This window comes from Halichoerus grypus, chromosome 11 (assembly GCF_964656455.1).
Source record: "Halichoerus grypus chromosome 11, mHalGry1.hap1.1, whole genome shotgun sequence".
In the NCBI taxonomy this organism is placed as follows: Eukaryota; Metazoa; Chordata; class Mammalia; order Carnivora; family Phocidae; genus Halichoerus; species Halichoerus grypus.
In genome coordinates, this window is record NC_135722.1 from 353928 (window position 1) to 378303 (window position 24376).

At 59.8% G+C, this 24376-nt stretch overlaps 3 protein-coding genes across 12 annotated transcripts in view; 1 reads left to right on the top strand and 2 right to left on the bottom strand.

Moving 5' to 3' along the window:
- On the bottom strand, window positions 1-3244 carry HRAS (HRas proto-oncogene, GTPase). Of its 4 annotated transcripts, XM_036083661.2 has the most exons (6): window positions 3093-3244; window positions 1749-1909; window positions 1380-1558; window positions 1097-1256; window positions 920-1001; window positions 1-433 (listed from the first exon to the last, which is right to left on the bottom strand). In XM_036083661.2, exons 2-5 carry the CDS (start codon window positions 1857-1859, stop codon window positions 939-941), a joined length of 513 nt encoding a protein of 170 aa, XP_035939554.1. In that variant the 5' UTR covers window positions 1860-1909; window positions 3093-3244; the 3' UTR covers window positions 1-433; window positions 920-938. The 4 variants fall into 4 exon arrangements, with proteins under 4 accessions (XP_035939554.1, XP_035939551.1, XP_077913690.1 ...); XM_036083658.2 differs by lacking the exon at window positions 920-1001 and having other exon boundaries at window positions 3093-3243; XM_078057564.1 differs by lacking the exon at window positions 920-1001 and having other exon boundaries at window positions 1749-1912; window positions 3093-3111.
- On the top strand, window positions 2459-24363 carry LRRC56 (leucine rich repeat containing 56). 5 transcript variants are annotated; one of them, XM_078057543.1, is made up of 15 exons: window positions 2461-2637; window positions 3930-4002; window positions 4737-5030; window positions 7000-7073; window positions 7557-7744; window positions 11168-11255; window positions 11898-11958; window positions 19531-19627; window positions 19700-19900; window positions 20680-20863; window positions 21253-21429; window positions 21508-21572; window positions 21788-21924; window positions 22122-22255; window positions 23495-24363. In XM_078057543.1, the coding sequence occupies exons 5-15, from the start codon at window positions 7568-7570 to the stop codon at window positions 23836-23838; spliced, it is 1665 nt and encodes a 554-aa protein (XP_077913669.1). In that variant the 5' UTR covers window positions 2461-2637; window positions 3930-4002; window positions 4737-5030; window positions 7000-7073; window positions 7557-7567; the 3' UTR covers window positions 23839-24363. The 5 variants fall into 5 exon arrangements, with proteins under 5 accessions (XP_077913671.1, XP_077913669.1, XP_077913667.1 ...); XM_078057541.1 differs by having other exon boundaries at window positions 2462-2637; window positions 7554-7744; XM_078057544.1 differs by having other exon boundaries at window positions 2462-2637; window positions 7554-7744; window positions 22137-22255.
- The window catches only part of LMNTD2 (lamin tail domain containing 2), a 14717-nt gene continuing 4835 nt past the window's right edge, over window positions 14495-24376 (bottom strand). For 2 of the 3 annotated variants that reach the window (XM_078057537.1, XM_078057535.1), the window contains one exon: window positions 14495-18149. In XM_078057537.1, the coding sequence (XP_077913663.1) occupies window positions 17982-18149 (168 nt within the window). In that variant the 3' untranslated portion in view covers window positions 14495-17981. The remainder of the gene's footprint in view (window positions 18150-24376) is intronic. The other variant, XM_078057540.1, reaches the window with a different exon arrangement.

The window sequence follows — 24376 nt, forward strand, 5'->3', positions numbered from 1 at the left end:
TCAAGACCATCCAATAATTTACTGCGACTCAGCCTGTGGCCAAAGGGCCAGGACGGGGCTGGGAGGAGAGTGACTGCCAGGGTGCCGGCGGCCTCAGTTCACCACAGTCTGTGCAAAGCGTCCTGGGAGGTCTGCGGTCACTCTGTCCAGGGAGCCTGGGCTGGCCGGGCTCCGGTGGCGCTTCCTTCCTTCCTTCCCCTCCTCCTTCCTCCGTCGGCACCTCCTCCCGGCATCTGGCACCTCCACGCCCCCTGCCTGTGCTGCTGGGGCACAGAGGGCCTGCGGGGATGTCAGGGGGCGCCTGGAAGGGACGTCAGGAGAGCAGGCACTTGCAGCTCATGCAGCCTGGGCCACCCTCGTCGGGCGGGCTCAGCTTTCGCACCTTGTGCTGCCGGATCTCTCGCACCAGCGTGTAGAAGGCGTCCTCCACGCCCTAGGAAGAAGGGGCCGGCTCAGAGTGGGACTCGGCCTGGGGGCCTGACAGGGGAGGGGGACCAAGGGACCCCGGCCTCCAGCTCATGCAGAATCCCGGCCCTTCCCCTCCCTCTCCCCACCCCGACTCCCACACGTGGGCAGCCGGGCCCTGCTCATCCCACAGCCCCAGGGCTACCCCCATCAGGCAGCTCGCTCCTCAGGAGCTCCCCCACAGGGCGGGCCTTGGTCTGGCTCCCAGCTTGAACACCCCGTGTCCCACTCCTGTCTGACCTAGCAACCTTGTCCCCACCAGCCCGTGAAGGGGGCAGGGCCAACAAGGGCCCACGGGGCTCTCTGGGGGCCGAGGGGCCAGGGCCCCAGGGTCACCGCTCCGGCCTGGCTCAGGGCAGCTCTCTCCAGGGACCTCCGCCTCTCCCTGGAGCTGTGTCAGCCCAGACCCTGGGCCCTGGCCTCCCTCGCTGCCCTGCCGTCCGGGGACACTTACAGCGCTAGGGGCCGCTGGGTCACGGGGGTCCCGGAGGGTCCCAGAGGGTCCCGGAGCTGGAGCCAGAGCCAGAGCGGCTGCCCTGTGTGGGGGGAGAGGGGGCAATGAGCACTGCTCCCTGGCAGGGGTGGGGCGGGGCGGGTCCCTGGCTAGCTGTGGGGTGGGGAGCCGGCTCACCTGGCGAGTCTTGGCCGACGTCTCGATATAGGGGATGCCATAGCTCCGGGCGAGGTCCTGCGCCTGCCGGGACTCCACGGTGCGGGCAGCCAGGTCACACTTGTTCCCCACCAGCACCATGGGCACGTCATCGGAGTCCTTCACTCGCTTGATCTGCTCCCTGCGAGGAAGAAGGGGGGAGCCAGTCACTGAGCTGCAGGCACAGCTGCATCCAGGACCCGGACAGAGAGACGCAAGGAGAAACAGGGACAGGGAGGCCCCTGAGGGCCGGCCAGCAGCTCACCTGTACTGGTGGATGTCCTCGAAGGACTTGGTGTTGTTGATGGCAAAGACACACAGGAAGCCTTCTCCAGTGCGCATGTACTGGTCCCGCATGGCGCTATATTCCTCCTGGCCCGCCGTGTCCAAAATGTCCAGCAGGCACGTCTCACCATCGATAACCACTTGCTTCCGATAGGAGTCCTGCAGGAGGACAGTGCTTCAGGGCCCCCCCCACCTCCCCTCGGATGGGGCGATCCAACCACCAGCCCCTCCTGGGCACCTTTCCTGCCCCGCCCCCAGGTCCCACAAGGAGGGGATGCCCTCCTATGAGCACACAGAAGACAAGCCCACATCAGGATTCAGGGCTGGGGACAGGAACAGCAACACTCACCTCGATGGTGGGGTCATACTCATCCACGAAGTGGTTCTGGATGAGCTGGATGGTCAGGGCACTCTTCCCCACACCTCCAGCGCCCACCACCACAAGCTTATATTCTGTCATCGCTCCTCAAGGGATGCAGCACAGGGCACTGTGGTGGTCTCCTGTCCCACCTGCTGAGGGAGCTGCACTCAGCCATGGCCCAGCCACGCAGAGCAGGCCTGTGAGGCTCCCTGGGCCGGCCCGCCCCACCCTCTGGCCCCAGACAACCAGGGAACAGGGGAAGCGGCCAGAATGGTGGCCCAGCCGCCCACCTGCGGCTCCTCCAGCCCAGGGGTGGGAGACGGCCCCCACCTCCAGCTGCGCTTGTGGTTGTGAGAGAGCAGGGAGCTGGCCCCCCAGAGGCAGGGCTGACAGCTGAGAGCACCTCCCAACCACGCACCCAAAGTAGAAGTTGCTGGGTAGGCAGAAAGCCTGAACTGGAGGCCCTGCAGGCTGAGGTTACCAGTCCCCTCCCTGCAAGAACAGGTCTTGCCACAGTGGAGCGCACCGCAGCGTGCCCAGGCAGGCCAGCGCCATCCTACAACCGGCTCCGGCCCCACCGAGCATGTTGCTGCTTTGGACAAGCATTTACTGAGCGCCTACTGCATGCCAGCCGCTGTTCCAGGCTCAGCGTGACAGGCAGAGAAAGAAGCCCCTGCCCCCTTCTCCAAGGAAAAGACGGGCACACGTTAAAATAAGGGGAAACCCGCGGTATCCTGTTACCATATGAGCTTTGGAGAAAAGGAGGCAGATGAGGCAGCCGGGTGCGGGGTGGGGCGGGGTGGGGCGGGGTGTGGGGGGTTCCTGCTAAGCAGACTGAGAGCAACAGACCCAACGGAGGTGCGGAGCGGGGGTACAGGTGAGAAGGAATCAAAGCCTGGGCCAAGGCCTCCAGCCGGGGTGTCCCAATTTGTGAGGGTTAACGAGGGGGTGCCCTTGCTCTTGTCCCCAGACAGTGGACAGTGATTTCCTAACCCCTGACTCGCCTGCTGTGTATCGTGATGGCCGCCTGGTGCCCGAGCCCTTGGGAGCGCGCCTTGCGACTGAAGGGGGGCCGCAGCGGACCTCGGTTCGGGGGGGCCCCCCGCACGCTGCCCAAGAGCACTGCTGGGGCCCACGGAGGGCAGGGCCAGGGACGCGGAGGCACGGCGCCCCCGCCGCCGCCCGCAGTCCCGGCCGCAGCGCCCTGCCCGCCCGCCCGCGGCTCACCTGCGCCCCCGCGTGCCCCGCCGCCGCCGCCGCGCCTCCAACGCCCCGAGCCGCAGCCCCGGTCGGGGCCGCCGCCCGCCCCCCACCCGCCCCCGCCGCACTCACCGCTCACTGGCGCGACTGCCCTCGAGGCCGGGGCCGGGGCGGGGGCGGGGAAAGGGGCCGGGGCCGGGGCGCGTGGCTCGCCCAGCGCATGGGCTCGGTCCGCGGAGGGTGCGGTTCCGGCTGCGGGCGGCGGCGCGCGGGCGGCGGACACTCAGGGGAGGAGGGTCGGGAGACGCGCGCACGCCCCGCCCCGCGCCCGTCCGTCAGCCTGGCGCGGCTTGCCATTGGCCGCGGGTGCCGGGCCCCGCCCCGGAGCCGTCCCGCCCCGTCCCGCCCTGCTCCGGTTGGCCGACCCGCCCGCCCGTCAAGCGCCGCGGCCGGGAGGGGCTTCCGGGAAACGGCGCGGAGGGCGGTGCCGGCCCTGGAGGCCCTCGTGGGCCGCGGCCTAGGGGGCTGGGCTCTGCCGGGCGGGAGGACGGCGAGGGCGCGGGGGTCGCGGGTTCGGGGGCGACGGCTTCTCCGGAAAGGTTCCGAACTCTTCCGGAGGAATAGAGGCCCCTTAGGAAAGCGGGACCGCGGGCTGTTGTAGACTGGGGCGGGGTCGCTGCGGTCCGGCTCAAGCCCCTGCCCTGCCCGGGAGGGCTTCCCCGCGCCGCGACGGGCAGCCCACCGAGGGGACCCCGGAGCGGAAGGGCCAGTCCAGGGGACGAGCCTCAGGGAGGGTGGAGGGTCAGCACCGCGGACGCCCCCCGGGCTGGGCGGGGGGAGCCTGGAGCAAAACGGAGAGGCCCCCCAGGACGAGGGTCAGGCGCCCAGAGCAGGCCCGGGCCGCGCCGGAAGCCTCTGGGACCCCCAGTGGCCGGAGGTTTGACTGCCCTGCACCATTCTTCCCGTCAGGTGGCTCCGGAACGGGAGAACCCAGTGGTTCCAACCCTGCGGAAGCTTCCCGTGTGGCCCAATGTAACAAATGGTACCCAGCAAATCCCACCCAAAAGTTGCTCAAGGGGGTGTACTGAAATCTCCCCCCATCCCATGCACAAACGCACCTTCAAAAAGACATGGTTTTAACATTTTTTAAAACTTCAAAGTAGTGCATAAACACACCCTTCTTATTTACAAAGACAGAATGGTGCATGACACAGAAAGCCCAACCTTGCTTTGCCCCCATCCCCTATCCCCTCCCGTGCCGGCTCGGTGCTGCTCTCTTGAGCTCACCCCCTGCAGGCCGCGACCCTGGCGGACCCCTTCGGGGGCGCCCCCGCCCCCACCACATCACCGACCCCACGTGCCGTGGCTGTGTCCGGTTGGCCGTCCCGCGCACTGCGCGGTGGCTAGAACAGAGCCGGGCTTGCGCCTGAAGCGCATAGACGCGAAGTAAAGGCGCATAAATGAAAGCGGGTGGTGGCATCCCTCGCGAGTGTGGACACTCCAAACTCCCCTCCGGGTGTCCAGACCTGGGTTTCCCTCGCCTTCAGGGGGTCCTTTGCCACAGCGCTTCCTTTTGTTTTGGCATCGGCCACACTTGGAGGCGGGGGTACGTCCCTCAAGGCCGGGGCCTCAGGGACAAGCCTCCCAGCTGGGAAAGGTGGGCGCTGGTCGCCCCCAGACACCGCCTTTTCAGGGGCCGACACCTGGCCGGACTGTCCGGCCCCCCCACCCCCGCGGCTTGATGGCGTCTCGCCTCCGCCCCTGGTTCCCTCCCAGCCCACAGGGCGCCCAGCGCGTGGGGCCCTACCCTCCAGATCCCTAACCGGGGTGGCAGCTGCCCCGCCCCCGCCGGCCTGCCCTAGCAACCGTTGCTAAGGGGCGTGGCTCGACCGCGGAGGCACGGAGATTCCCGCGGCCTCATGAATATTTGAGTATTCAAATGATGCCCCGGCCCCGTTGCCATGGTGCCCAGGCCCCGCAACCCCGCCACCGGAAGAACTACCCCGAGTCGGAGTGAGCGCCCGGCAGCGGAGGGCGCCCAGGGCCGTGGCACCGAGACCGACCCCTCAGGTGAGAGCCAAGCACGCCTTTGGGCCTGGGGCCGCAGGCCTCGCTGTATCTCCCCCGTTCCTGGCGGGAAACTGAGGCCGAGGACGGGTCCTAGGATGAAGCAGCAAAGCCAGTGGGAGACTCAGTGGTACCCCTAGATGTCCAATCTGGTCCTCCAGGGGCGCTGCCCACAACCCCTAGCCGTGCTCCGAGGGGTTCCCAGTCACGGGATAGGAGGGACCCCAGGCCCTGCCCCTGCGGGGGAGAGGGAGGCAGGGACCCAGACTCGGATCTGGCAGTTTCCATAGTGGGGACTGAGGAGGGGACCCAGAGAGCTGATGAGCCAGGCCAGGGGCTGGCATTAGCCTGGGCTGTGGGGACAGAGAGGCCCACAGGTTTCCAACTTGGGAGGTTTGTGGGGCTCCCAGAGTGGCAGGGCAGGGTGGGGCTGAGCCATGAACAGACAGTCCCAGCCCGTGCATGAACGCGAGGGGACAGTGCTTACAGCTGCAGCCCCCAACCCAGGCCCTGCTCCTTGGACCCTGAGACCTTTGGGCTAGACGGGACCAGTACGCTGGGCCTAGTCAGGGGTAGGACCTCCTCAGCTGCCGTCAGGTGCAGAAAGAAAGGCAGGGGGCTTGGCCCTTAATGCTGCCCAAAGGCATCCTGGGGCTGCAGCCTGACTGGCCCATACCCCAGGACTGACGAGCCTGGGATGGGGGTTAGCAGCATTTCCCAGGAGGCATGGTGGTGGGGTCCTCCTGCCAGCCTTGGGGCTTTAAACCAGCTGGAGGAAGGCAGACAGCAGAGGGAACTTTTGGAAAGAAATCCTGGCTGGAAAGCCTGTGAGTCTATATGAGGGGCTCACCTGCATGGCCTTAACCTCCTTGGATCCTGAGTGTACAGATCACTTTCCAAATGAGGCCACTGAGGCACACAGAGCCCTGGGCAGCTTGTCCCAGGGCTCAGCAGCTGCTTCCACGGCCTCTGTCAAAGCCCAGAGGCCACTCTCCCAGCCCTAGGCATGAGGGAGAGGATGCAGCTCGAATGTGTCCAGGGGGTTGAGAGATAAGAGCAGTGCTAGAATGTGCACCCCCCACACTCACTGATTCCTCCCGAAAATAGTTTAGAGCCCCTCTCTGTGTGTTATGGACACAGCAGGCAAGCATCCTGCCTGCACAGAGCCCACACTGTCTTCTTGGGGTGAAGTGCTCGCTCAAAAGAACGAGTTGTAAAACAGGAGTCAGACTGATCAGGAAAGTAAATCCAGGAAGGGCAGGAGGCCACGCAGGTGCAGCAGTGAGCGAGGGCTCAGCCCACGTTGGGGGGAAGTGCCCAGAACATTCCAGGCAGACTTCTGGCTCTAACCCTAGAGATGATTCCAGGGTCAGGGGACAGGCCAGGCATCTGCATCTTTAAGGGGCGCCTGGGTGGCTCAGTCGTTAAGCGTCTGCCTTCGACTCAGGTCCTGATCCCAGGGTCCTGGGATCGAGCCCTGCATCGGGCTCCTGGCTCAGCGGGAAGCCTGTTTCTCCCTCTCCCTCTGCCTCACCCCCTGCTCATGCTCTCTCTCTCTCTCTCTGTATCTCTGTGTCTCAAATGAATGAATAAAATCTTAAAAAAAAAGAAAAGGGAGCAATGCCAAGTGAGCCTCGTGCAGGTGTCCAGGGACACCCTGGACAACCTCCCTTGGAGCCTGAGGGTGAGGGGGCTCAGGAGGGACAGGGTGCCAAGGAGCCCAGCCCATGAGAGACAGTCCAGAGTGGCAGACCCGGGACCCCTTTTGGAAAGAGGATGGAGTCAGTCACCATCTGACTGTCTTATCAGCCAGTCCAGGTCCCCTATCTGATCTAAGGGCCAGTGCCCACACTGACAGCCCCGACCATCTCCACAGCTGCTCACTTATGGGCCCTCTAACCTCAGCCTGGCCTGTCCCAAGTCCCCTGGCACAGGGACCTGGCCAGGATGCCACCCCAACTCTCTCCTGCAGGTGCCACCTGAAGACCCATGCTGCCCCCTTATCTGGATGTTTGACCCATGGTGGGAAAAGGCAGCTGCCTCCAGGTGAGGGGGCTCAGTGGGCATAGGGGTGGGTGGGGGGAATGCTTGAGAGCCTGGTCCTGGGCCCCCAGGCTTGGAGATCATTGGTGGGGAGGCACAGCACTGGGCCTGAGCCAATGGCTTGCTGCTGGTCACAGCTGATGGAGCAAAGATGACCAGGGGCCAACTGGCCCCCCTCAGGCACAGAGCCTAGGCAGGACCTCAGATAGAGAAGCTTGGAACCAGCACCCTTGTTGTGGACCTTGGGGGATGAGCAGAAACACAAGGAGGTGACCCACCCAGACCCCAGTGGGGTGTGAGCTAAGGCTGAGTGGGTGATGGCGAGGCCATCATGAGCCCCCAGGCAGGCTGAGACTAAGTGAGTGAGAGCCCCATCAGAGCCAGGCAGGATGAGCCCCAAAGGCTTGCTGTGCAGGGTCCCAGCCAGGCTGCAGATCAGAGGAAGTGCAAAGGCTTAGTAGCTTTGCCCTCTGCCTATCCCAGCAGGTTGGATGTGAATGGACCAGGCCTGGGACAGAGCCCACGGGCCTTGGCCGAGCACAGCCACTGTCCAAGTGCGGGAGCTGAGCTGGCAAGGCCTGCACAATCCCAGCCCACAGAGCAAGGACCCAGGCAGCCATAGGGACAGCTGTGGCGAGCAGCTGGTAGAGGACTACCGGTCACCTGCCCGACTGGTGAGTGCTGGGGGGCTGGGGGCTCAGGCCTCAGGGGTCCGCATGGGGCACCACTGCAGGGTCGCTGTCCAGCCTGCACTCAGTCCTCAGCCCTCCTAGCCTTGCCTGGCCGATGGACGCTCTCAGCCCTGCTCTGTCCCCAGCACCTGCTCCACCCTCACGGCCAACCGCAGATGCTTGGTGATGCAGATATCCCCCAGGCACTCAGGAATGAGCCAGGCAGGAATTCCACAAGTATTTGCCTAGTACGCATTGTGTGCTGGGCTCCATGAACCAGAGAAGCCCCTGGTTCGAGCAGCCATTGTTCTGGTGGGAGGCAGGGCGGCAGACCATGCGCGTGCATGGCTCACAGAAGATGCAAACCGCCAGGAATAAACGAAGCCACAGGCAAAACGAGGGAGCCCTGCCATCCGGGGCGGGCTGGTTAAGTGGGGGCCATTCCAGGATCCCACTGACCGTTATCTGGGGCAGCTGGTGAAGGCTTTCTCCCAAACCTGCCGCCCCCCCACTCCCACCCAGCGGCCCACCCGGATATGCAGAGCCCTCTTGACTCCCGGTTCTCACCCAGCACCCACTCTGGGCAGCTCCGCACCCCACCCTCTGTTGGCCATGCTAAGGGGGCAGGCCCCACCGGGTATAGGCACTGCCCAGGCAGCCCTTAGGCCCACAGCACCCTTGCACAGGGTAAGAGGGTGAGGTGCCTGGAGAGGGGTCCCTTGGAGACCCGAGGATGACATGCTCACCAACATGCAGAAGGGAGCCTGGCTACCCGAGGTCTCTGCCCGTCTTCCTGACCAACTAACTCACAGAAGCATCCGCACTGCCTGATCAGTGAAGGGGGAAGGGACACTCCTTCCACGCCCCCCTCCCCAGACTCCAAGCTGGCTCCTCTGTGTGTGCGGCCCTCCAGCCATGCCTGCAGGCCCATATCGTCCCAGGGTCTTGGTCCAGCATGGAGCCCATCAGGACGGCCCTCCCACCAGCTCCTCAACAGCCCCCCACACTGCCCCAGGGGACAGAGACAGGCCCACAGCTGCAGGCCACCTCTGTACTGGCCAGCTCTGGGGTCCTGTCCCTCCGCACATATGAGGTCTGGGTTCAGACACAGCAGGTGGGCTTGTTGGAGGGGCCGGTGTGCACAGAGCTTGGGGTGGCCCTCCTGGGGCCACAGGGAGGCCAGGCTGCACTGACAACAGCCTGACCCTGAGAAGAGACTCTGGGCACTGGCCGACCTGTGCACGGAGCTGGAGTCTCCTCTACTGGACAGAGCTGCTGGCTGGGGACAGAGCTCCCCGCCCCGGACAGCAGGACAGGGAGGGTCCAGCCTGGCCATGGCAGGGAGTGCCGGGAGCAAGGTGCAGGTAGAGCAGGGACCCCCACCACACCCTGGCTGGACCTGGAGGTGGGCCTAGCCTTGTCACCCCCCCAGTACCGCACACCAGGAGCCAGGCCGGGAGCTGCAGACATTCCTGGTGTTCACCGGAATCTCTGTTTCATTTCCTTTTCGTTTTGTGTTCATTTGTGGGAGACAGTGCCCAACAGGGAGGGTTTTTGCAGGAGTATGTATGGTCACTGTGTCTTCCTCAGATGGATAGCGGGACACCCTCCCCCCAGGAGATGTCCCTGCCACACAGAAGGCTTTGTACAGCCTGGGATCCCTACAAAATCAGGTCAGGTGGGGTGCAAACAGTATTGTGAATCTGTCTCCTCAGGTCCGCATGGACGCCCCTTGTCATCCTCAGGGCAGCGCCCGCTCAGAGTGCTCCTGGGTGAATCTTGTTGACACTGCGGCGCCCTGTGGCAGTCCTTGGCAGGTTTCCTTCCCCAACACCTGGGCCTGGTGCGTTTCTGTATCCCATATGTCATCTATGGCCCCGTAACGCTGACCACAGACCACCCAGGCTCTGGGTCCAACAACAGGTCTCCGTCCTCAGGCTCGGGGTCTGCACTGGGTTCCCACTGGGATCCAGGCTAAAGGGGCCACATGGGGCTGCCCTGCTCGTGGTCAGCACCTGGGGGTAGGCGGCAGGTGACACAGATGCACACTTGAGGGCTCCCTTGGCCAAGCCCGGCATGGACAAGGCCACCTGCTCTGGGGTCTGTGTTGTCACTGGCCGGGGAATGGACACACAGTTCTAATTCAGGGGAAGAGTGACAATTATGAGCAGTGGCCCACCTGCCTCCACATTCAGAGCCTTCACACCCCCCGAGTCCCCACTAACCACACATCAGGTGAGTCTGCGTCCTGGGAGAAAGTGTTTGCGTTGGGTGCCTCCGAAGAAGGACCCAGGGAAGCATGAAGAGCAGTGTGGCCCCCACAGCCAGCCGGCAGGGTGGGAACAGCAGGGTAACTCACCAGCCTCCCGCCCTTAAGAAGGAAGTCTGGTGGCACTGACACTCACTGGACAAATGTGTGGGCGCCCTGTGCTGGGAACACACTGATTAGAGATTGCTCTGTCCCTGTGGGGCTTCTGTCCATCCTGGGACCTCCTTCCTTCTCCGCCTGGCTCCTGGCTGGAGAACATGGCCCCAAACACTGTCGTTTCGGACGATCTCCATGAACCCCAGTCCAGGCCACGGCATGCTGGTGATCAGAGGTCCACAATCACACGTGCTGTTCAACACGGTGGAGTCCAGTCAATGCCGGGTGCCGAGAGCCTACGATGGTGTCTGGACACAGTTCTCTCTGCAGACTCAGTCACTGTAAACAGGGCCACCAGCTCCCGGAGGCCTCCCCTGAGAGCCCCAGAGCCCCTGCAGGTGCATGGAGCAACCTGGCTTGCTCCCCGAGACGGACTCACTGGGTCATCCTACCTGCAGACCTTCGCAGCTTTTTGTTTGGCTGATTGGAATTGAGAGACCCCTTTATTTTCCAGACCCACAGGTTCCAAATCCCCTGGGCTCCCTCCCTACCCTCTGAACCCTGTGTCTCACAGCGCCTTATCAAGTGCAGCCAAGCTTACTCCGCCCACATCGTGCTGGCACCTCTCCGCTCAATACGACAAGTTCCTCATGCATGTTCTCTGCCATCCAGGCCGCCCCAGGAGACAATCTCAGGAGACATTTCATTGCCACAGGACATGGGCTCTGTCCTTTCCGCCCCAGCAGCGCTCACATCAGCCCTCAACCCAGTCCTAAACCCATTGTTACGTTGGGGCCTGTTCCGTGGGTCTCGTTAGGACATAGGCACCCCTCGGGCCCTATTCTGCAGGTAGGCCCACCAGCCAAGCACAGTCACTAGCTCTGTTCCCATTCTGTGCCCTCACACCCCACCAGGCAAGCCATCCATGGCTGAGGTCAGCATAGAGGGGGCAGGGAAATGTCTGCCACCGGTCACAGCCTCACAGCCAAAGGCAGGGACGTCACTGGGAGGGAGTGACCACTGTCCGGTCTCCAGGGCTGACTCTTCATCAATTTCTGCAGCGGGCCCTGGCCCAGGTAGACGACCTTCGACTGGTGAACATGCTGGAGATGTGTGTCAACACCCGTGAGAACAGCCTGGGGAACTTTGGTGAGAGCCCCTCCCTGTCCACACCCCCCCACTGGCTCGCTCCAGCTTCTTTCTGAGGGCCCATCCGCTCCAGTGCTGCCAGCCGGGCTCTGGTCTGTGCACCACTGCACTCCACGGGCCTGCCCTGCGCCCCACAGGCCCACGCCGTACTCCACAGGCCCATGCTGCACCCCTCTTTAAGGGATCAGGACTGTCCTGCAGGGTCAGTGCGTGTTCTTCAAAAGAGTCTACCTCAGAACACTGCCAGGGGCTCTGGGGTGCACTGGGACACCGGCTAGGGGGTTCCTGTGCTCTGGCACCCAGTGCTGCGAGCTGATGGAGGTTCTGGTCTGGGGTTCCCGTGGCTGGGCTTGGGACGTGGCTCAGTGGCAGGACCCAAGCTGTGGTGGCCCCACCCATGCCAATGAGGCTCCCCTCCTCCAAGCAGACTCCTGAGTCCCATGGCCTCTTGCCTTCCGGGTGGCTTGGTCCGCTCAGGTGACTTGCTTGTGCCTGCTTCTTTGGAGGCAGGCCGCAGACGTGAGCACAGGGCCCTGAGGTTGCACTAGGACTCAGAGCAGCCACGGGGCACTGACGAGGGTGCAGAGAGGTGAGTGAGGGAGTAAGGCTTTGTCACCCACCTCTCCCTCCTGTGGCACGCAGGGGTGCACCTGCCCAACCTCAGCCAGCTGAAGCTCAACGGCAGCTGCCTGGGCTCCGTGAGGTGAGTGCCCCTCTTGGGCATGGGGGGGGGTCCCCACTGAGAGGCTCCTGGGTGTCCTGCTGTCTCCATCTCCCGGCCCTAATGCCCACCCTTCCAGCCTGACTCTGCTATATGTAGCTCATGTCACCCACCCCAGCTGGGTGGAGGCCCCGGCTGAGGGTGACCCATGCCACCCAGAGCCTGTGCTCAGTGTCAGGCCGGTCACACCAGGTCGTGTGGCCGACTGTGGGGTGCCTGGAAGGTGCCCCCGACCTTCAGTGAAGGCTCCCCAGCCAGCAAGCAGTCTCCAGTGGGTGCCCCAACACCACCCACGCCTTCAGGGTTTGGGGTGTCCCGGTACCACTGGGGCTGGGAGCCTGGGGGTCATGCTGGTGCCCATCAGCCCTCATGCCCAGCAAGAAGAGCAGATGAGCACGGCCTCACATAAAACACAACAGCACTTTAATAATCAACTTAAAAGACAAAATTCAAAACTAAGCACAGATCGATGTCCTTTGTTTACCTCATCAGCTGGAAAGAACAAAACCCAAGTAATATCAGACCATTTTAGGTGTTCTAGCAAAATGGGTGGCATGAAAACACTGCTGGTTTGGGGCTCCTGGGCAGCTCAGTCGGTCAAGCGTCTGACTCTTGGTTTCAGCTCAGGTCATGATCCCGGGGTCCTGGGATCAAATCGTGCATCAGGCTCCCTGCTGAGCTTCTCCCTCTGCCTCTGCCCCTCCCCCTGCTCGTGCTCTCGCTCTCTCTCTCTCTCGCTCGCTCTCTCTCTCTCTGACAAATAAATAAATAAAATTTTAAAAAAACATCAAAAAGAATTTAATAAAACACTTGACAATCTGGAAATGGAAGCAAAGAAAGTTGGAAGACCACGTGGCCCTCAGGGCGTGGCCCAAGCTCCAGAGCAGAGAAGCAGTGGGGCAGGCAGCGTGGCACCGCCGCACCTGCACAGGAGGGTCCGGAAACGGTGTTCGGAGACACGCCTCGCGTGCGTGGTTAAGCAGTGCTCTGACTGAGAGCTTACCAGAGACGAAAAGCCGTATTTATTCCTTCCTTGTTAAGGCGTACTAACGAGCTCCATGAAGAATAAGGTACATGAAGAGCATGTAAAATAAAGGATGAAGTAGTTATAAAGAGAAGTGGAAGGTATTATAAAACTAAGAAATCTGACACACCATTTGTGACAACACAAAATATTCAATTCCAAGAAAAATGATTAGATCATAAACTGCAAGAAAACATGTTCTGTCCCTTGGTGACAATAGTGAGAAACATAATGAGTCTTGCGGTTCTTTCTATTATCAGATCCTGAGACTTGGCCACGGGATGTTTGCTAATGTCCATGGGCTGAAGGTGGACAAAAGTTCGTAAAAGGGAACTAATGAAACATGACAGTCCAGTAAGCTCCTATTACGACTTAGCTGATAACAGCTATATTCAGGACATTAAAATCTCAGGCAGGAGGGGCGCCGGGCTGGCCCAGTCAGAAGAGGGCGCAACTCTGGATCTCAGGGTCCAGAGTTCGAACCCCATGTTGGGCGTAGTGATTACTTGAAAATAAAATAAAATAAAATCTCAGGCAGTATCTTAAGGACTGGAAAATAATTTTAACGTAGCGTCTGTCCGTCCATCGGAAGCTGAGAGAGAACTCGGCCCCGGCTGGCATGAAGAACGGTCCACTCAGTGGGGCTGCTTCCAGACAGCCGCGGACGCGGGAGGGGGGCGCTGCTGGCCTCGGAGGCTTCCGCCCCCAGTCAGCGGCACGCGAGAGCGGCCGATCCTCAGCACTAGTTGTGTGGAAGAAGCACACTCACTAGCTGTTCACTACAGCTTGACCGCGAGCATTTCTCTGCTGATGCCGTCGAGTCTTGCTTCTTCGTATGCCTTGTACCGATTCCTCAGGTGGGTTCTTTTTCTTGCTTTCTGGTTCTTGCGTAGGCTGAGTGTGGTTTAGATTTGCGAGGTGCTCCCGCTCACCCCGGCTGTGGCGGCCTTCACTTGAACAGAAACCCTTCGTTTCGATTTGTCCCATCAATTCTGGTTGGTGATTGGGGTCTTATTTAGGAAGTTCGTTCACACCCCCAAAGTCAGGGGGCTATATTCTACTTTTTCTCTTATTCACTTTTATGGTCTCACCTTTTACTTTCATCCAACTTACCTGTGAGGTCACCTTCAACCGTGGCATGAGGTTGGGACCCAGCTTTTATTTCCTGCCATGTAGGGAGTCTGTTTCCCCAACATCATCTACCCAGCAATCCCGTTTCCCTGCCGATGGTGGCACCACTCTGCCACTTAGGGGGCCCACATGTGGATGAGACAATGGGAGCTCTCTGTCTCATCTGTCGGTCTGGTCCTGCACCTCGTACTGGTACGGCTTTGTGTTCATTGCTTCGTGTCGGATACCCTCGTCTTAGTCTTCCTTTTCCCAAAATGACCTAGCTATTCCTGAACACTTCTTGCATTTGAAGTTTATGAACTGTTGATTGGGTTTCACACACAGGAATCTTTCTGGAATTCTTTTTTTGGAGTTAAAAAAGATTCATGTGCTAATTTGGATTATTTGCTAAGTCATCTACATTCATGAATATGAGATCGCTCTCCATTCATGTGTTCTTTTATATTTTTAATAGAGTCTTTAAACTTGCCGACAAAGTTTGTTATCAGAATGCTATCAGTTAGATTTCAGCTGCAAGGCAGAGAAACCTGTGTCCAACAATGAGTATCTGGGCCAAACCCGGCTCTAAACACGGAGGATGCATCAGTGAACAACAGACAAGAACCTCCGTCTCCCGTGGAACCGACGAGAAGCCCAGCGTTGGCTCCTGGGGTCAGGTTCATTCAGCCAGTCTCCCTCCAGCATGTGGCCCTCCATCCTCATGCATGTCCCCTCCCAGTACCCGACGGCTTCTGTCGGCCCAGGCATCCTCGCAGGCAGACTGCGGGAGTGTGTTAGATTCCTGATGAGCAGAGCACCACGAGCAGGGTGGCCTGAGTGGCAGAAATGTATTCTTTCCCAGTTGTGGAGGCCAGAAGTCAGGATCGAGGTGGACAGCGCCGGCTCCTTCCGAAGCTGTGAGCGAAAACCCACTTCATTCCCCTCTCCTCCTGCAGGACTTTGCCGGCAATCTTCAGCGTTCCTTGGCTTGTAGACTCATCAGCCCAATCTGCCTTCACGTTCACGCGGCATTCTCCCTGTGTCCATGTCCGTGTCCATAGGTCCCCTTTGCATAAGGACACCAGATGGCATAGTGCCCTCCCCACTCCAGTGTGAGCTCATCTTAACTAATTACATCTGCAACAACTGTAGCTGTAGATAGGGTCACATTCTGGGGTGCTGGGGGTTAGGGCTTTAACACATGCATTTGGTTCATCCTGTAACAGGGGACATGCCCTCCTGTGTCTACTATTGAGAACAAGCAGGTTCCTGGCGTTCTTCCTACGTTTCTCGGGGCAGAGCTCTAGTGTATACACTCACCTACACCGGCCGCTGGTAAGAGGACGGAGTTGGGGTTGGCACGAGCTAACCAGGCCCACCTCCCCAGCTACCCCACTGCCACTCGGAACGGGGCAGGACACCGGTCCCCTGTGAAGCCAGAGTCCCCTGAAACCAGAACAAAAGTAATTCCCACACATTTATAGTATTTTTATGATCATGAATGAGGTCCTGTTCCTATTTTTTTTTCTGGTTGATTATTACAAGTGTAGAGAAACATTATGTTGATTTAGAACACAATTTTAATTTAATTTTATTTTATTTTTAAAGATTTTGTTTATTTATTTGACAGAGACACAGCGAGAGAGGGAACACAAGCAGGGGGAGTGGGAGAGGGAGAGGCAGGCTTCCCGCCGAGCAGGGAGCCCGATGCGGGGCTCGATCCCAGGACCCCGGGACCACGACCCGAGCCGAAGGCAGACGCCTAACAACTGAGCCTCCCAGGCGCCCCTAGAACACATTTTTTAAATCAGTGAAACACGGTTGAGTTTTATACATGGGTCTTGTATCTGGCAATATTGTGTCTTTATTTTCGCCTTAGCAATACTGCCAAACTCAAATTAATTCAAATAGTTTGTTAATTCCGTTGGGGTTTCCGTTTTGATGATGAGGGTTGTCTTTCACTTCCAGCCCTCATGCTTCTTTTTCTTACCTTCTGGAGCTGGTTTTCGGGATTACCAAGACGGCAGCGGGCACTTTTGATCTGTCTTTTATCTGAGTGGGTGTGCGTCTGAGTCTCTCTGCCCTGTCAGCATGGTCAGAAAGTGATAATTCACCTCTGGGCGATCCGTGCACGGGACTCTACTCGATTGCGCTGAGTTACAAGCACCATAACACTGAAATCCTATTTGCTGGGCATTTTCATGCCCGTGTTCACGAGGGACCCCCCTCGGCCCCCTGGCGTTATGCTCCTCCGGTTCTGGGGTCAAGGCCTGACTCCCAGGCTGCCTCTCCCTCCTCTTGTTCTGTTCAGCTGCTCTAATTTCGAAACTTCCTGTATGAGAAATTGTGGAAGATCGAGAGTGTCTATTCCATGCTGGCTAATTAGAACTTACTTCTAAAACCAGTACAGATCTGAGGACTCACAGGGTTGGGGGGCGGTGGGGCGGGTCAGCATCCAGTTTTCTATTTCTTTAGGTGCCGGCTTTATCTACGGTTCCAAAAATGTTGGCATGTACTTTGTTTATAGTGGTCTTCTATTTTTTTAATTGTTGTTCTGGCTATAGCTATTCCTCTTTTAAGATGGTGTGTATTTATTTGCATTGTCTCCTTCTTAGCCTTCATCAGTCTTGCTGGAGGTTGTCCATTAATTTTTTGAAGAATCGGCTCTGGGCTCTGCTGGTCTTCTCTACAATCTGTCTGGTTGTTACTGCTTTCATCCTAATCTTTATTATGTCTTCTCTTCTTGTTCTTTTTGCAATTTGCTATTGTTCTTTTACTGGCTCCTTAAGCTAAATACTCAGCTTAATTGTTGTAATCCTTCCAGGTTTTTTTTTTTTTTTTTTTTTTGGATAAATGTATTTAAGGATGTAAATTTCTCTTTTTTTAAAGATTTTATTCATTTGACAGAGAGAGACACAGCAAGAGAGGGAACACAAGCAGGGGGAGTGGGAGAGGGAGAAGCAGGCTTCCCGCTGAGCAGGGAGCCCGATGCGGGGCTCGATCCCAGGACCCCGGGATCATGACCTGAGCCGAAGGCAGACGCTTAACGACTGAGCCACCCAGGTGCCCCTAAATTTCTCTTTATGTACACCTTTAGGCAGGGTTCACAAATTTTGTATGCTTTGTTGTCATTAATTCTAAATAGTTGGTAATTTTCCTATTTAATCTGAGATGAAGCAAAAAAAAAAAAAACCTGCTAGTTATTCCCCAATAAAAATAGAACTCCCCATTTTCAGCTGGGCACATAGCACCCAGTCTCCCCTGCACAGACTCTGAACACAGATGGAATGAAACAATAATACCAGCTCAGAAATGAAGACAAACTTGAAAGAAATACTGCAGGAAACCCAGTCAAGAGATGGCACGGGAAGACAGGAATGGTACTAAGAGCACAGTTCATTGTGCATGAATGCAGCCTAGAAGCCTGTGAGGCGGGGGGCAGATGGACAGTCTGACACGTGCATAACCGATCGCGGCAGAAGCAAACCGAAACTATAGAACAGAACAGATGCTTAAAGATTAAAGAAAACTCTTCAGACATAAAAGAAGATGTTCAACCACAGCCTGAAAGAAAACATCAAACGTGACCCGCCAACAGCGAGGCAGGCATACCGTGACAGTTACCGACACAGAGATGGAGACTTGGAGGCGGCCAAGGGAAGAGACCGCATCTTCCTTTAAGAAGACGAGGAGTGAAGTTTTCCTCAGGCTTCCCCACACAGACACTCAAAGCCAGAAGACGGAACCATGGAAAGAAGGCATGAACCAAGACTTTCATGCCCAGCCAGCGTTTCTGAATGAGTTAGAGCCCAAGGAAAATAGTTTGACTAACCCCTCTTGAAGAAGTCACTAGACACACATTTCAGCCCAGTTACGAGATGATGGGAAAATCCACTCGGGGCCACAGGCTGGGGACACGGGGCGTCTCCGTAACTGAAGGGTTAGGGGGCTCTGTCCAGGTGAAAGGGCGGTCAGACATCCGGCAGGGAGCGTGAGCACTGGAAGAGGGGCCTGAGGGTGTCATCCTTATGTCACGTGGCTGAAAGGAGGAGACAAGCGTAGGCGCATCTGAGCAGGGGGAGGGGCAGGGGCCAAGTCCTCGGCACAAAAATGCAGGGTGCACTCGGAGAACACAGGGAGACCTGGCAGCCCACCCCACAGGCAGCCGCAGGTGCAAGCGGGGGAGTCACGCACGGGTCTGCCCCACCCCCAGCCACTGGCCCCCACCATCACCTCATGCCCGGCAGGGAAGCCCCCTATGCCAGGGCCCCCAGTGGCTCAGCTCTTCCAAGCAGGATTCCACACGTTCACTCCCAGTTTGAATGCCCAAGAAGCTATTTGTAGTATAATTAGAAATATTAGGGTCCCTGCAGCACAGAGGAAAAGGTCAAAACAAAGGGTCCCGGAAGAGACCAGACAATGCCGGGAGGGGAGTAAAACTTCCAAACTTCTTCAACTAATATTGTGAGAGACCAGAAGATGTGGCTTCTCCGTATCAAGAACAACATGCCATGAAAAAGGATCAGCAATGAAGAGCCCTTCAGAATTAGACATAGGACAGCCGACATAAAAATGTCAGGGGCAAGGTCGGAATGAGGAAATCTCCCGGAATGCAGAATGAAAGGCAACAACAGGTAAAGGGGACAGAGACGACCAGAGACAAGGGTCGTTCTCGGAGGACCAACACGCCGGCGGCAGAGCTCTATACGTGAGAACAGGGAACACAGGGAAAATGCAAAAGAAATACCATCCAGACCATCCCAGAAGCCAACTGAAAGGGTCTGAACACTGGGCCCGTGCCCCGAGGACAAGAGGACCCCACAGGCAGGGGCGGGGCTCAGAGAGCCCTGGCCTGCCCATCTGCAGGGGAGAGGTAGGCAGAGGGAGGGTGACAGGGGCACGTCCAGGGCTTGGGCAGGGGTGGAGGAGGTCTTGCAGGCAGAGCTGGCTGGGGGAGGGGCTGTAATGTGGGGAAGCCATCCCCAAGAAAGGCCAAAGAGAGAGAGGAAGGGAGAAGGCCCCGGGGCTGAACCCACTGGGGAGGGGGCCACCTTGTCCGCCCCCATTGCAGCGGGCAGTAGGTGGGGCCCAGCCAAGCTGTCCAGCATGGGCCCCACCACCCTACTCCTGCCCACCCCCCACCCACCCGCCACCAGCCTCGGGCCCTCCAGGGGAAGGAGAAGGTGGATTCTGCCGGTGCTGGAGACCAGGAGGCTGCAGCAAGGAGGGAATGCAGGGAGGCAGGGGGCTCCCGGCCTGGAGGCTGCCACACACGGGCCACAGTTCACAGGCACCCCAGTGCCTGGAGAGAGCCGGATGTGGGTGGTGGAAGGGCGCAAGGGCTGGCACAGGGCCTTCATGGATACAGACAAGGCCTCCAGCCCGGAACAGTGCTGACCAGCCAACCCCGCCCTCTACAGAGACCTGGGCACTTCCCTGGGCCACTTGCAGGTGCTGTGGCTGGCTCGCTGCGGCCTGACTGACCTGGATGGCATTGGCTCCTTCCCGGCCCTGAAGGTGGGTCTGTGGTGCCCTGGGCTGGGGAGAGGGTGCCAGGCCAAGCCCTGGCTGAGCCCCCTGCCGCCCCAGGAACTCTACGTCTCCTTCAACAACGTCTCGGACCTGAGCCCGCTGTGCCTGCTGCAGCAGCTGGAGGTGCTAGACCTGGAGGGCAACAGCGTGGAGGACCTGGGGCAGGTGCGCTTCCTGCAGCTGTGCCCGAGGCTGGCCACGCTCACCCTGGAGGGCAACCTGGTGTGCCTGCGGCCAGCGCCCAGCCCTTCCAACAAGGTGCGTGTGGTGGGCACCCACCATGCACAGGAGGGCGAGGCGCTCTGTGCCCCCCCACGGTCCCAGGGGCCTCTCTGCCCACCTGAGCACGGGAGCATCCCCAGGTCACGTCTCCAGGGCACGGCCCACCTGCACCCTGTGACTTGTTCACCATGAGCTCATTCTCTTGTATTGCTGGAGACCTTCTGGGCCCGGACCAGACCCCACAGGGCCCCACAGGGCCATGTGCACACGCTGCCCCCCAGCCCATAATGCACCCACGTGAAGTCCATTCAGTCTGCACATGGAATCTCACACACTCTCTCTCACACACACACACACACGCGCGCGTGCGCGCACTCAGGCCCAGTCCGAAGCCCCCTCCGTCCCCCGCAGGCCTGGGCGTGCCCTAGGTGGGAATGCACTCATACATCATGGGCCCGTGCACACCTGGGGCTCATGCCTCCTGCCCTGCTAGGCTCTGTGCTGTGGGACCCGTGTACAGGGGCTGCCCAGCTGGGCCGCAGCTCTGAGCTCAGGGCAGCCCCACAGGCCAGAGGACACCACTGGGCCCTGGCTGTGAGCCCAGAGAGTGAGATCACATACAGGTGAGAGCCCACGGTCCCCACAGTCCCTGCTGGCCCAGAGTGACCCAGGCCAGCCCTGGCAGGGTGGGCCAGCATCACCAACCCTCAGCTCCCCTGCCTTGCCCCACAGAGGGTCTGGAGAAAGCAGCCACAGGATAGAGCTGGCCTGAAGGGCCCACTGGACCCAGGCCTGCCACACCCTCCCCCCTGCAGGTGCCGCGGGGCTACAACTATCGGGCAGAGGTGAGGAAGCTCATCCCCCAGCTGCAGGTCCTGGATGAGGTACCAGCCACACACACAGGCCTCCCGGCCTCCCGGAAGTTGGACCAGGACTGGCTCATGGTGAAGGAGGCCATCAAGGAGGGCAGTGTCTTGGATGGCCTGCTCCCTGGGCTGGGTATGGCAGCCACTCACCAGCCCTCTAGCAAGGGCTGCCCCACCCAGCCTGGAGACCTTACTGACTGAGCCCCAGAAGAGGCTGCCACCCCCTACCATCCCCAGGAAGAGAGCTCTGTACCCCGAGCACATCCCTAGGCCTCTCAGAGATGGACAGCCACATCTCCTAACCCTTCTCGGCCTGAATCTTTTGTTCCCAGAGCCCTGCACACCTGCCCCCAGGCCAGGATAACCTCCCTGTGAGCAGCACCTGCTGGGACATGGGCCTCCAGACACACAGATGTTGGGTGGCAGGGGTCCCTGGTCTGTGGACAGTTCTGGGGGAGGGGGGCTCTTGGGCTGGCCAGCTGGTGTGGGTTTCCGTGACCTCTGATTTTGACCCTTGGGCAGATCATCCCCATGGAGCCCCCATTCAGAAACTCAGCTCCGAGCTCTCCTTGCCTGAGACCCAGCCATGGGCCCCCAGGCCATGGCCCCTCTCCCTACTGGTCACTGGGGGTCCTCTGCCTGAAAGCCTGCTTCCCAAGGACCCAGCTCCAGAGGATGACACCAGCAACCTCACCCATGGTAACTAACCCATCTCAGCAGAAAGCTGACCCTGCAGCCCCTCAACCCAAAACCAGACCCAGCCATATCCTCCTTTAGGTGCTAGCCGAGTCCTCTGCGGGAACCCCACCAAAGGCCTGCGGGAGCGTCGACACCAGTGCCAGGTAGGCCCTGCCACCCCCAGCTGGGTCAGGACTCCAGGACTACGACAGGGGACCAGTGTCCTGGCCTGACAGTACCCTGCCCCACAGCCATTGCTGGCCAGAGGCCCCAGCTCTCTCACCCCCTCCACAGCCAGATAAGTCCTTCTATCTTCAGGGCACTCCCCACCCAGCCCCCTTGAAGGCTCTGCCCCCAAACCAGCCCTCTCTCTCCCTAGGCCTGGGCAGGTCCAGAGCAGCTGCCCCCACACAGGCTGAAGGACCTGGCTGCCTCTATCCCAGGGCCTGATTCTACAGACAGCAGTGACCCCCTGGCCTTGGCGAGGCTTCCGGCCTGCAGGGAGCTGCGCCTGCGGTGGGTGCCCCTCACCCCAACCGAGACCTACCACTGCATGTCCTGTTTGGTGGGAGGGCATGACTGGGGACTGCCTGGGTACCCAGGTTGGCGGGAGGGCTGGCCATGGGAGCCTGAGGCTGGGGGATCATCCCAGGAGCACACTCATCTGGAATTGGCTCTAAGGGCAGGGCTGCAGCCCCCTCCCCCCACTCTAGCCCCCTCCCTGGTAGGTCCCTGGAGTCCCAGCAAGAAGGTGCCACAGCCCCCTGGGGCCCATGGAGGGGCCCTGAAGAGCAAGAGGACAAGTCTAGGCCCAAGACTCCCTCCGGCCCCCTATGCCTGGTCCCAGGTATTGAGAGTGACCCCACACACTGCCCCAGACTAGCATTCATCAGCTTGGGCCCCCTTCCTCAGCTGGACTCTGAGAGGGGCTGCAACAGGGAGGTCCTCTCCTGAGGGGGGGGTGCTTACACTTAAGGGGTTCCAATCTCAAGTCCTCCTCCCTGAGCCCATGGGATCATCAGGCCACAGGAGCTGGACAGAGGGGGTTGTGAGCAGGGAGTCTGGACTAAAAGAGAGGGCAGGGTGGCAACGAGTGGCCAGGACAGGCCCACTGGGCACAGAGCAGAGCACAGGCCAATGGAGAGAGAGGCTACCAGATGGGCCAGACTATGGCAGGGAGGGTGCTGCCCTTACCCTGCACACAGGGCCTGTGCTGGGCTCAGGACACTGGTTTCAGAGTGACCACGGCCAAGTGGAACAAACACAGGAGGGACTGCAAGACAGAGAGACCCCGCAGCCAGCAGGGTCCAGGGAGGCTTCCTAGAAGAAGGGTCTGAATTGACTGGTAGAACTGAGTGGGCAAGTCTGGGACGGGGCCTTGTAAGCAGGGGGCAGCAGGTACACAGGCTTAAAGGTTGGCCGAATAACCTTCCTGTGGGTTGGGGAGTCAAAAGGGCCAGGATGGAACAGGGACGCGACAGACAAACCCTTTGCCTTCCATGTGCTGGCAGGTGCCTGGGAGGGTGGCGGGGGAGGAGGGGCTAGAAAGGGTGGGCCCTGAGACCAGCTAGTCAAGAGCTGTCAACTATTGGGGGGGGATGATGAGGGAGAACAGGCAGGGCAGCCAGGTGGAGGAGTGATGACAGGCAGTGGGGACTCAGGGAAAAAAAGGGTACTGGAGCCTCCCATTCCAGGCCAGGTCCAGGTCAGATGGGGTGACCATGGCCATACCGCCCAGTCTGCCCTGAGCAGGGTGGGGGGAGTGCCAGTGGTTCACTCTATAGCAGAGGTTTAGGACCTGGCCTGGGCCACCTTGGGGATGCGATCCAGTGACCCAAAGCCAGAGCCCAGGCTTTGTGGCCTCTGCATCCCCAGCAACTACCAGAAGTCACAGGGCTGCAGGGACACAGCTTCCCAGGGGAGCACGGGAAATGGAAGAGAGGGACGCTGCCTTGGGGGGGGGGGTGAAGGGCTGGGGGAGGAGCCACAGTGGACACTGCCAACCTCGCCTGTGGTGACCCCCCCCACACCTAGTGATCTCTATGGAGGCCCTTGTCTGACAAGCTGTCTTTTCCTTGTTCTCCAGAGCCTTCCAGGACTTTGGGCTATAACCTGACCCCCTCTCCCCCCAAGACACCCATGCCTTCTGATTCTAGCAACAGTTACTGGGGGTCCACAGGCCTGCAGTTCCGGAGGCGGAGGCTCAGAGCCCTGTGTAGCTTAGGGCCTGGCTTAGGGCAGGGACCTGGCCTAGGGCAGGGATTGGCTACAGTGACGGATCTGAGAGCCCTGGAGGTGACCTCAGGCCCAAGCCCTAGAGCCCAAGGATGTCCAGGCCCAAAGCCAGCACCGGATCCAGCAGCCAGACCCCCCCACCTCCGGTGCATGCCACACCTGAACCCTATCACCCCAGCCCAATCCCACCCCTAGTGTAACCCCCCACCCACTGCCAAAGCTGGCCTGGATTGCAGGCCAAGGAGCCCCAGCGTGGTCATGGGAGCCCCATGTGAACTCTGGCTTCATGGAACCCAGAGCATCTCGGGGGGTGTGTTGGGGGGTGGGTAAGGGGCTTGACATAGGAGAGACCCTTCTTGGTGGAGGAGATTCGGAGGCTGGGATCACCAGCGGTAGGCACAAGAAAGATCCCGGGCTAAGAGAGCCCAGGTCCCCAGCACTGGCCCAGCTGCCCACTCCTTCTACCGGGCCCAGGCCGAGGTGGCTGGAGCGGAGCCCCATCAGCTCTCTGGCAGGCCCTCCAGATGCCAGTGTGCAGCCAGGCCTCCCATCCCCGGCGGATTTGTGCAGGTCCTCGCCCACGCAGGAATGGAGCGGCCAGTTCCCTTCCCCTGGGGCAGGGTATCCCCAGACCAAGCGAATCCTTTTCGACTCTCACGTGTACATAAACGCCGTTTACTTCTAGGCGATGTTGGTTCAATAAATTATGCAGCCGGCACAGCTTGCCTCCCAC

What these genes read in the sequence shown, in the direction of transcription:
- HRAS (XM_036083658.2), bottom strand. Translation starts at nt 1,859, where the DNA reads ATGACAGAATATAAGCTTGTGGTGGTGGGCGCTGGAGGTGTGGGGAAG. An exon ending in AGTATGACCCCACCATCGAG is followed by an intron (nt 1,559 to 1,748) that starts GTGAGTGTTGCT and finishes GTCCTCCTGCAG; the next exon opens with GACTCCTATCGGAAGCAAGT. An exon ending in GAGGACATCCACCAGTACAG is followed by an intron (nt 1,257 to 1,379) that starts GTGAGCTGCTGG and finishes TCTTCCTCGCAG; the next exon opens with GGAGCAGATCAAGCGAGTGA.
- LRRC56 (XM_078057543.1), top strand. Translation starts at nt 7,568, where the DNA reads ATGGACCAGGCCTGGGACAGAGCCCACGGGCCTTGGCCGAGCACAGCC. An exon ending in GAACAGCCTGGGGAACTTTG is followed by an intron (nt 11,256 to 11,897) that starts GTGAGAGCCCCT and finishes TGTGGCACGCAG; the next exon opens with GGGTGCACCTGCCCAACCTC. An exon ending in CACCAGCAACCTCACCCATG is followed by an intron (nt 21,430 to 21,507) that starts GTAACTAACCCA and finishes ATCCTCCTTTAG; the next exon opens with GTGCTAGCCGAGTCCTCTGC.